An 11,832-nucleotide genomic window follows, 5' to 3' on the forward strand; every position below is an offset into this window, starting at 1 on the left:
GGGGCGGGGGGGGTCTCAAAGAGGGGGATCTGGGAGATTGACTTTGGGACGGGGTGGGTCTCATCGATCGATTTGGGATGAGGGGGTCTCAGAGAATGACTGCAGGACAGAGGGGGTCTCAGAGAGTGACTGCGGGACAGAGGGGGTCTCAGGGAGTGACTGTGGGACAGAGGGGGTCTCAGAGAGTGACTGTGGGACAGAGAGGGTCTCAGAGAGTGACTGTGAGACAAAAGGGAGACTGAGGGGGGTACTCCGTGGAGATAGAATCAGAGGCAGTTATGGAAATATTGAGAGGTTTCCAATGTCACGACTCACTGGGGATAGTGCGTTGCAATATCAAGCCCCACTGTTCCCTGAGCTGTGACAAATGTGAAAAGGATGACCAAACCACCAGATTGCCCCAATTCTACCTAACTGTTCAATTTAGATTAACAGAATACGAGCACCAGGTTTGTAAATTTAATAAATAAATAGCTGTTTATTGAACAAATTGTCCTTAACTAGTGGCAAAAGAAAGAAATATGCTTCTAATTCTATAATTTAATCTCTATCCCTTCTTAAACCCCTATACACATACACACACATGCACATACATGCACACATACACACACACACACACACACACACACACACACACACACATGACACACAAAACATGGATTTTAAAGATGGGATAAAACAGTTCAATAGCACCAATTCTGGAGTACAGGATTCGATGGGTTGATTTTGATCGATGCCTTCCAAATCCCTTTCAGTTCTTGTTGATGACGTGAGGCAGTCTTCCAGCACTTTCAATATACTGGTTGAGAGCTTGTCTTTCAATGTCTCTAACAGTGATTTTTCCCCTTTGCTTCTTGACAGGGGTTTTCAGAGAAAGAGCAGGTTATAGAGATATGAGGAGAAAAAGCCAGCTATCTGTTATTGTGGAATTACTGGAATCTTCCACACACAAGAGAAAGAGGTTTTATTTCTTGTTCCTTTCAGGTTAGCAGCTATTCAACTGCACTGCCCTCACACAAAAATCTAGTCACCTGGTCAGGAGCCAATTAAAATGCTGTTGCCAGGCAGCTCCCTTGGTCTAGCATTCCTTTCCAGCACCATTCTGTCTTTCATGGTATACTCTGTTCCAGGACTGCAACATTATATACGTCTCTCATCCTGTTCCAGTGGATATGGCATTCAAACTGCATCCATTGTAATTCTAATCCATAGTCCAACAGAAATAAAAAGATATGTTCCTCACACCAAGAACAGGATATTGTACTATTACTGTGAAAGCTGCCCTCGATTCCTTGCCAACTCATTAAATGCAGATTCCTGTTCCTGTTGCAGTTTCCTGATGAATGATCCTTAGACAATGACCGAACAATGGACTTGGTCTCACTAACTGCTCAGAGAATGGATACTGCAATCTATCAGAAACTTTTCACTTCAGTGTGACAAGGAGTCTGCCTTAGTTCCCCAAAGGGAACGTGCATCACCCCAATTTAGCTCATAGCCGCTGCAAAAACACTGGCAGGCACTTGTTTGTGATGCTGAAATGTAATGTTATGGGTTTCTTTAGTTTGAATAACTCTAGCTGAAGGTTCTCATTTTCCATGCGGAATTCCACCACCACCCTGAGCTCATCCCGGAAATTGGCCATGATACTCCCAATTCTTCCAGCTTCCTGTAGGGCAGTTCCCAGCATCCATCAGAACTGGCTCAGAACCTGCAACTGTACTGTCTATCCTTCTATTGGCTAGTCTATCTGTTTAACTCTGCATCTGTCTGCCCCTCTCTCTGCTTGTCCCTCTCTCTGTCTGCCCCTCTCTCTGTCTGCCCCTCTGTCTGCCTGCCCCTCTCTCTCTGTCTGCCCTTCTGTCAGTCTCTCCCTAGGTCTGCCTGCCCCTCTCTCTGCTTGTCCCGCTCTCTGTCTGCCCCTCTCTCTGTCTGTCCCTCTGTCTGCCTGCCCCTCTCTGTCTCTGTCTGCCCTTCTGTCAGTCTCTCCCTAGGTCTGTCTGCCCCTCTCTCTGCCTACCCGTCTCTCTGTCTGCCCCTCTCTCTGTAAGTCCCTCTGTCTGTATGCCCTTCTATCAGTCTGTTCTCTCTCTGTCTGCCCCTAGTCTGCTGCCCCGAGGTCTGTCTGTCAATGGCTCCTCCATAAGTTCTTAAACCATCACAATTAGATGAAATTAAATTTCTCATCATCTCTTCCAATCTTAATGGAACTCCTCCATCCCAAAAACTGCTCCAAAAAGCTTTCCCATTTATGTCAAACATTTATCCACTCAACCAATATTAACTCTTTATAGATCACCTCCTTCAGAAAAACACAGCACCCATAGAAAAACACAGCACTAAAAACACAGCACCCATAGAAAAACACAGCACCCATAGAAAACACATCACCCAAGAAAAACACAATACCCACCAAAAAACACACAACTGACAGAAAAACAAGCACCTCAGAAAAACACATCACCCACAGAAAAACACAGCACCAAAAACACATCACTCACGGAAAAACACAGCACCAAAAACACATCACTCACAGAAAAACACAGCACCAAAAACACATCACTCACAGAAAAACACATCATTTACCGAAAAGCACTGAACCCACAGAAAAACACATCACTCACCAAAAATCATATCACCCACATAAAAGCATATCTCCCACAGAAAAACAAAACACCAAAAAACAGCATCCAGAGAAAAGTACTGCACTCACAACAAACAGGGCACCCAGAGAAAAACACAGCACACACAGAAAACTCATCACCCACAGAAAAACACATCACACACAGAAAAATTCATCACCCACTGACAAACACATCACCCACTGACAAACTCATCACACACTGACAAACTCATCACACATTGACAAACTCATCCCCACTGACAAACTCATCACCCACTGACAAACACATCACCCACTGACAAACACATCACCCACTGACAAACTCATCCCCACTGACAAACTCATCACCCACTGACAAACTCATCACCCACTGACAAACACATCACCCACTGACAAACTCATCACACACTGACAAACTTATCACCCACTGACAAACACATCACACACTGACAAACTCATCACACACTGACAAACTTATCACCCACTGACAAACACATCACTCACTGACAAACTCATCACACACTGACAAACTTATCACCCACTGACAAACTCATCACACACTGACAAACTCATCACCCACTGACAAACTCATCACACACTGACAAACTCATCACCCACAGAAAAACACATCACCCACGGACAAACTCATCACCCACAGAAAAACACATCACCCACTGACAAACTCATCACCCACTGACAAACTCATCACCCACAGAAAAACACATCACCCACTGACAAACTCATCACCCACAGAAAAACACATCACCCACTGACAAACTCATCACTCACTGACAAACTCATCACCCACTGACAAACTCATCACCCACTGACAAACACATCACACACTGACAAACACATCACCCACTGACAAACTCATCACCCACTGACAAACACATCACCCACAGACAAACACAGCACACACAGAAAAAGATATCACCCACCGAAAAACACAGTGCCAAAAACACAACACCCACAGAAAAACAAGGCAACTATAAAAAAATACAGCACCTATAGCAACACACATCAGCCACAGAAAGACACAGCATCACAGAAAAACACATCACCTACAGAAGAACAGTGTGCCAAAAACCCATCACCCACAGAAAAACAAAACAACCATAAAAAACCCATCACCCACAGAAAAACACATCACCCGCAGAAAAGCACAGCACGCCCAGAAAAATACAGAGCACAAAAAACACAGGGAAGAGAAAGAGTAGCTGGAAACTCTCAGGAAGTTTTTTCTCAGAATAAAAAGGAAGGTGCTGAGGGTAGAAGAGACATTGGAAAATTGAGGAGTTTTCATTGTAGTAAATTGGGGCATACGAAGTCAGTGTGTTGGAAATTGCAGGGGAAATCTGTTGGAATTATTGGGGTACAGAAAAATTCTGGAAGTAAAAGTACTGTGGGTTCTGAGGTTCAGGCACAGGAAGAAACAATGGTTTGTGTACAGGGATAACAGGAAGAATCAGTGATAGGTAAAGAAGTGGGAATGTATTCACAGTTTATCCAAGAGAATTCTGAGGAGCAGGTTGCAGAAATGTTTAAAGATGTTGTGTGTGAAGGGAAAGCCTTTCCATATGTACAGGGTGGAGTAAGTAAAGATGTTAAAATTTTAAGAGACACAGGGGCTAGTCAATCCTTAATGTTGTGGGACAGTGATATTTGTTGTTAAGAAGGAGTATTGCAGGAGCAGGTGATAATAAATGGGGTTCATGGAGATGCTAAACTTATTCCCTCGTGGAAGGTAAATTTAAAGAGTAAATGAAAGTCAGGTGATGTTATTGTTGGAGTATGGAAGAATTGCCCATTGCAGGGTTGAATTTTATTTTGGGTAATGATATAGCTGGGTCGCAGATGTGGTAGTTGAGCAGCCTGTAGAAGTGTTTCCAACAGAAGGAGCATCATGGATTGTTTCCAGATTGTGTGATAATTAGATCACAGGCTCACAGGTTGAAACAAGAAAAACAAGAAGGGCAGGCAGTTCAAAGGCAAGAAGAAGATGTCAAAATCCAATTAGCTGGCACTGTGTTTGATAACATTGTTCAGGAAGAAAGACTACAGGACAATTCAGCTGAAATGTTTATCCCAAGGAGGTTAGTGGTGTTGCAGAAAAATGATTTGCAATTAAAACTGTTATATCAGGCAGCTTACTCAGAAAAAGAAGCAAAATGTTTTCCAGTATGTTATTACCTTAAGGGAGATATTTTAATGAGAAAATGAAGGCTGGATCATGTTTCAGCAAATGAAATCTGGAGTGAGGTGCATCAGATTGTTATCCCATTAGGACATAGAAATGAGATTCTAAGAATTGCTCATGAAATTCCAATGGGGGCACACTTAGGAATTAGGAAAGCACAGGAAAACTTACAGAGGTTTTTTTTTGGCCAGGGTTGCATAAGGATGTAATCAAATTCTGTAGAACCTGTCACACATGTCAAGTAACAGGGAAGCCACAAGCAGTGATTAAGCCAAAAGGCAAATACTGCAGATGCTGGAAATCTGAAACAAAAACAAAAATTGCTGGAAAAGCTCAGCAGGTCTGACAGCATCTGTGGAGAGAAAGACAGAGTTAACATTTCAAGTCCATATGACTCTTCTTCAGTGATTATGCTGGTGCCTTTAATCCCAATACCAGCTTTTGAAGAACGTTTTACCAGGGTCATGATTGATTGTGTGGGAACCCTCCCTAAGACTAAAAGTGGAAAGCAATATTTATTGGCAATAATGGATGTGCCTACCAGGTTTCCTGAAGTGATACCTGAAGAAATATTACAACTAAGAAGATTGTGAAGGAATTAACAAAATTCTTTACAAGATATGGTTTACCTAAGGAAATACAATCAGATCAGGGTTCAAATTTCATGTCACAGCTGTTTAAGGAACTAATGAACAGCTTGGTGATAAAACAGATTAATTCAACAGCTTATTATCCAGAGTCACAAGGGTCTTTGGAAAGATGCCATCAAACTTTAAAAACCATGATGAGAGCATGCAGTCGGATTATGTACAGGATTGGGATACAGGAGTTCCATTCTTGTTATTTGCTATTAGAGATACTCCTAATGCATTGACTGGTTTTAGCCCTTTTGAACGAGTTTATGGTCATGAGGTAAGGGGACCACTAAAATTGATTCATGAGAAAGTGAAGGCAGATAAGAAAGCTACAGCTTGTAATTTTGTTGCTGGGGAAAAAGTAGTAGTTTTGCTACCAGTACTAGGTTATTCATTAAATGGACCTTACAGGATTGAAAATAAATTGAGTGAAGTAAATTATTTAATAAATACTCCAGATAGAAGAAAGAAGCAAAGGAAGTGTAATATAAGTATGCTTAAAAAGTACTTTGAAAGGGAAGAGGAACAAAAAGAGATATTAGTGATGGTGGATGATGAGAAAGAGGTAGAAGTGCAGGAGTCTAAAATTGATTTTCCTCTAATCAAATTGAATAATGAGGGGGTACTTGAAGATTTAAATGAACTATTGAGTAATCTTCCAAACAAGTGTCAAAGTGATTTGGAAAAGCTATTGCAGTCACACAAACCCATTTGTAGGAATAAATTAGGAAAGATAGATTTAGCTATACATGATGTCTCTGTACAGGTTTCATCTTCAATAAGGCAACATCTTTATAGATTAGATCCAGCAAAGTTATCACAAGTACAAAAAAAATTTACTTTATGCTTCAAAATGATATCATGGAGTCCAACTGCAGTAACTGGAGTTTGCCTATTGTACTGGTACTGAAATCAGATGGAACACTAAGACTGTGTGGACTATCGAAAGGTGAATGCAGTGACAAAAGCGGATTCATATCCTATACCACTGTTGAAGGATTGCATTGAGAAAGTGGGACAATTGAAATTTATCACAAAAATTGACTTGCTAAAAGGATATTGGGAGGTACCATTGTCGGAGAGAGCTAAGGAGATATTAGTTTTTGTGATGCCAAATGGGCTATATTAAAGTCATGCTATTTAGTATGAAGAATGAGCCCGTGACATTTCAAAGACTGACAAACAAAGCAACAGCAGGTCTAAGCAATTGTGCTCTTTATATTGATGATCTGATAGTTTTCAGTCAGACGTGTGAGGAGCATTTACAGCATCTGGAAGAATTATTCTCTTGATTACAAAAAGCTAATTTGGTGATGAACTTGGCTAAAAGTTAATTTGCAAAAGCGCAAGTTATGTATCTAGGCCATACCATTGGACATGATAAGGTGGTTCTGAAAGATGCGAAAGTCAAGGCTATCGTGGATTTCTCAGTGGCTGTGACAAAATAAGAAGTTTTGAGATTTCTGGGCATGAGTCGGTTTTACTGGAAATTTGTACCAGAGTTTAGCAGTGTGGCTGCTCCATTGACTGAGCTATTAAAAAGAACAAGAAGTTTCAACAGACACAGGAGTGTCAGAAGGCATTTGATAGTTTGAAAACTGTATTAACTATGCCAGCTGTTTTGGCAGTATCCAACTACACCAAGCAATTTAAGTTGGTCGTTGACGCAAGGAATATAGACATTGGGACTGTCCTGTTACAAGAAGATGACACTGGAATTGAAAAACCGATCAGGTATTTTTCATGGAAGCTGAATGTGCGACAGAGAAGATAATCAACGATCAAAAAAGAGACCTTAGGTTTGAAGTCAGCATTGCAGCATTTTGACATCTACTTGGCAAACAATTGTGCATACAGAACACAATCCTTTGAAGTTTTTGGACAGATTTCAAGACAAAAGTGCAAGACCTTTCAGCTAGAGTCTAATATTGCAACAATTTAATCTACGGATTATACATTGCTGGTAGAGAAAATCTATTTGCAGGTGCATTGTCAAGAGTTTGAAGCTTAAAGGGAAGATTGGACATTTTAAAAAAAACCTGGACACTGTATTGAAATGATTTCTATTGATACAAGGGACTTGTGTGTCCACATATATATATTTATATAATATATTGTTATGTTAATGCATGCATCTGGTAATGTAATAGTGTAATAAGCATAGGAGATAGTGTGAGATGGGTTATTAAAAATGAAGCCATCTTTTAAAATTATGATGGTTCATTTTTCAAAAGGGATGGGGATGTCATGAAGAAATATTAATGTCTATAATGTTATTGGAAATTATTTTTAAATTGGGCTTGCAGTAGGGCCTGTGTCTGTGTATGTGTGTGGCTTAGTTGTATTAAGGCAAGCTAGTCTGGGTGCTTTGATGTATAGTAGATTGAGATGTTAATTAGATACATGTTAGTTTGGTAAAAGGTAAAGCGCAATTTACATTTGTTGAATAAACCATTCATAAGAATGGGTAAAATCTTGTACCTAGCTGACAGATGCCAAGCAATGTATTTATATTACTAATAACATTGGTGGAATGAAAGAATTATTGTTAGGAAAGGTAAAATTGAGAGACCTTAGTAACACAATGGAAAATTTACATTCAAAGGGAAAGCAAAGTATAAACAGAAAGGAGTTTTGTGTGTGCAGGTCAGAGGCATGTAAGATCTAACCAGCCTGTAGCCAACAACTGTGTCTGCAAATTTTAAGGAAGCTCATTTTGAATTCATAAGATCAAATGTTCTTTGCCTGGTGTCTGTTTAAAGTCTATGGATTATTGTTGCCTTGGTGAAGATGTACCTGGGAGTGATTAATTTGGGGATTTGTTTAAAAGTTATTATGGTAGTAATTTGTAGACATGTGTGTGTGTTTAATTATTTGTTTAATTAATAAATGTTTAATTTGGTTTTATATAAAAAACCTCTTGAGGCTTAGTGGTTTTATTCCTGAATTCAGAGCTGCATCTCAAACATACCAACTGAAAATATAGGTCATGACAGTTGTTCTAGTTTCCCTCTGGGATTTAAACAACTCAGTCTTTACCAACTGCTCTGTCACAACAGCGCTCACAGAAAAACACATCACCCAGAAAAAGTACAGCACCACAGAAAATCACAGCACCCACAGAAAAACAGCATACGCACAGAAAAATGCCTCATCCACAGAAAAACACATCACCCACAGAAAATCACAGTGCCAAAAACACAGCACTCACAGAAAATCACAGTGCCAAAAACACATCACCCACAGAAAATCACAGTGCCAAAAACACATCACCCACAGAAAATCACAGTGCCAAAAACACATCACCCACACAAAAACACTGTGCCAAAAACACAGCACTCACAGAAAAACACAGTGCCACAAACACATCACCCACAGAAAATCACAGTGCCAAAAACACAGCACTCACAGAAAAACACTGTGCCAAAAACACAGCACTCACAGAAAAACACAGTGCCACAAACACATCACCCACAGAAAATCACAGTGCCAAAAACACATCACCCACAGAAAATCACAGTGCCAAAAACACATCACCCACACAAAAACACTATGCCAAAAACACAGCACTCACAGAAAAACACAGTGCCACAAACACATCACCCACAGAAAATCACAGTGCCAAAAACACAGCACTCACAGAAAAACATAGCAATCATAGAAAAACACAGCACTCACAGAAAAACACAGCACCAAAAACACAGCACTCACACAAAAACACAACACTCACACAAAAACATATCACCCACAGAAAAACACGGCACCACAGAAAAAGGAGCACCAAAAACACAGCATCCACACAAAAAACACAGCACTCACAGAAACACACAGCACCAAAAACACACAACTCACAGAAAAATACAGCATCCACAGAAAAATAGAGCACCAAAACACAGCACCCAGACAAAAACACAGCACCCACAGAAAAATACAGCACCCTTAGTTAAAAAAGGTCTGAGTGAAAACAGCATTAAGTTACATCACACAAGAAGGAGCATATGCAGGGTCACTAACAACAGTTTCTAAATATTTATATTGGTAAAGATCATAGAATAGATTTAGAGTGGATATATTAACTTATTGAAACCATAGAATCAAGAATCTCAGTTTAGAAAGAAACCATTCGGTCCCTTCTTTGTGTGCTAATTATCCCCACTTCCCAAATATTTTCTTATCATTCTGCAATGTTTTCCCCTTCAAGTATTTATCCAATTTCCTTTGAAAGTTATTATTGAATCTGCCTCCACCACCCGTTTATGCATACCAGGAATTGCAGCAGTGTGAGCCAGAGCTCTTGGTTTAGGGGCTGAGCCTCAGCCCTCTTGAAAAGGGGAAACCAGAGACACCAAATCAGGAGGAAATAGCCCAGGAGCCTGCTCACACTTTAAGTAATCATAAGTTAAATGGACCTGGAACCTGCATCATTGGGACTCCAACTGCATGTACTGAAGGGAGAAGCAGAAGCAATGACTGTGAACATTATCCACTTATTTGTCCATTGCCCAAGGACCACATGAATTGTTTAACATGCCCAGTCTCCTAAAGACAGAATTGGTTATTTATGTACTTACTTGGTGCCAACAAAAGAGCCAGAATCAGTCTACGGCAGGCAATGATCTGAACACAGAACGCCATGGTTGTGATCTTTTCTGTCACTGACTGAACAATGAGTTTAAAACAATCTCAGTCTCAGTTCTGAAAACAGGAAACAGCAGGCGTGTCATTATCCGGTAAGAAGAGAATGATCATTAACTGATAATGTGTCCTTACTGCATGGGAACACCACCACCTGGAAGTTCCATCCAAGTCACTCACTGTCCTGACTTGGAAATATATCGCCGTTCCTTCACTGTCGCTGGGTCACAATCCTGGAACTCCCTCCCTAACAGCACTGTGGGTGTACCTACACCACATGGACTGCAGCGGTTCAAGAAGGCAGCTCACCACCACCTTCTCAAGGGCAACTAGTGATGGGCAATAAATGCTGGCCCAGCCAGTGACACCCACATCCCATGAAAGAACAAGAAAAAAGTATGAAGCCCAGGCCCAAAGGATAAAAGAGATTTAAGTGACACTTAGAGAATCCATTCTCTGAGAGTTCTCTCTGGTGTCTTGGGGTCAATATTTATTCCTTAAGCATCATCACTAAATCAGATTACATGACCATTTATCTCACCATTATTTATGAAATCTTGCTGTGCACTAATTGGCTGCCAGGTTGCCTACGTTAGAGCATTGAGTGTACTTCAAAGTACTTCATTGGTTGAAAAGTGCTCTGGGACTGGGAGGTCATGAATGGTGCAGTCGAACTTAAATTTCTTTCCTTCTTTCTCAGGATATGTTAAGTTATATATTGAAATGAACACTGGAGACTGAGGTTGGAGGAGTGTAAAGGGAGATGGGATGAGGGAAGAGGGAGGGAGTGCTGGGAGGGAGGAGGGGGAGTAGGAGAGAGGCTGAGGAGGGAAATTCTGGATTTTGTGGAGGGCCAGGAGTCGCTCGATGTTGAGTGTAAATGTGCTGAGTTGTCCTGTGAATCTAATTAAGGTAACACTGTTACTCAGCCATTGGCACCGCCTCCTGTGTAACTCTTTCAAGTACAAACACGTTTCCATCTGTTCCTATTCAGATGAAGTTACATTGTTTCATAGTTTGCCATTGTGAGATTTGAACTCTTGATCTTGGGGTTACAAACCCAGTACCATAACCACTTGGCTATTTAGGCCAAGCAAAATTAGACTGGAGAGGTAGCTCTTTCAAGTACAAACATGTTTCCATCTGTTCCTATTCAGACGAAGTTACATTGTTTGCCATTGTGAGATTTGAACTCTTGATCTTGGGGTTACAAACCCAGTACCATAATAGAGCTAAATTTTCTCAAATTCTATAATGTTCATTTACTCACTCGTTACAATTCACATCAGGAAATGAATCTCTACCCATTTATTGCACTCAATAGATAAATCTCTCACGTTAAAGATTTGTTTGTGTTTCTTGCAGATGCAATCAATGAGATAATAGTTTTGAGTAAACAGGAAGCTGTTTCCTGTGATTGGGACAGAATTAAGCCCCATTATCTAGGACCAGGCGTCAACTGATTAATGGGCAGAATTTTTCAGTCAGCATGTGGGAGAGGGCCCAACACGCCAACGTATAAAATGACTCACGGTGACATGGGGCATGTGTCCCGACGTCACCCCACGCCATTGCGATGTTTCAGAAGGCGGGCGCACTATGTGTTCAGAGGGCACGCCCGCCATTAATTAATGGGCCAGTTAAGCCCCTTGAGGCAGCAATTGAGAACGATTTTTCACAGCCCGTGCGATCTTCAGGGTGTCACACGGGTGCAACAGGCTGGCGGGTAGGCCACGTTT

General features: G+C 40.9%; 1 protein-coding gene across 1 annotated transcript in view; it reads right to left on the reverse strand.

Moving 5' to 3' along the window:
• ramp2 (receptor (G protein-coupled) activity modifying protein 2) overlaps positions 1–10,245 on the reverse strand; it is a 30,422-nt gene extending 20,177 nt beyond the window's left edge. Inside the window, exon 1 of the mRNA XM_041173585.1 lies at positions 10,030–10,245. Within this exon, the coding sequence (XP_041029519.1) occupies positions 10,030–10,093 (64 nt within the window). The 5' untranslated portion in view covers positions 10,094–10,245. The remainder of the gene's footprint in view (positions 1–10,029) is intronic.
• Between the last annotated feature and the right edge of the window lie 1,587 nt (positions 10,246–11,832).

Source organism: Carcharodon carcharias, chromosome 23 (assembly GCF_017639515.1).
Source record: "Carcharodon carcharias isolate sCarCar2 chromosome 23, sCarCar2.pri, whole genome shotgun sequence".
NCBI classification, from domain to species: Eukaryota; Metazoa; Chordata; class Chondrichthyes; order Lamniformes; family Lamnidae; genus Carcharodon; species Carcharodon carcharias.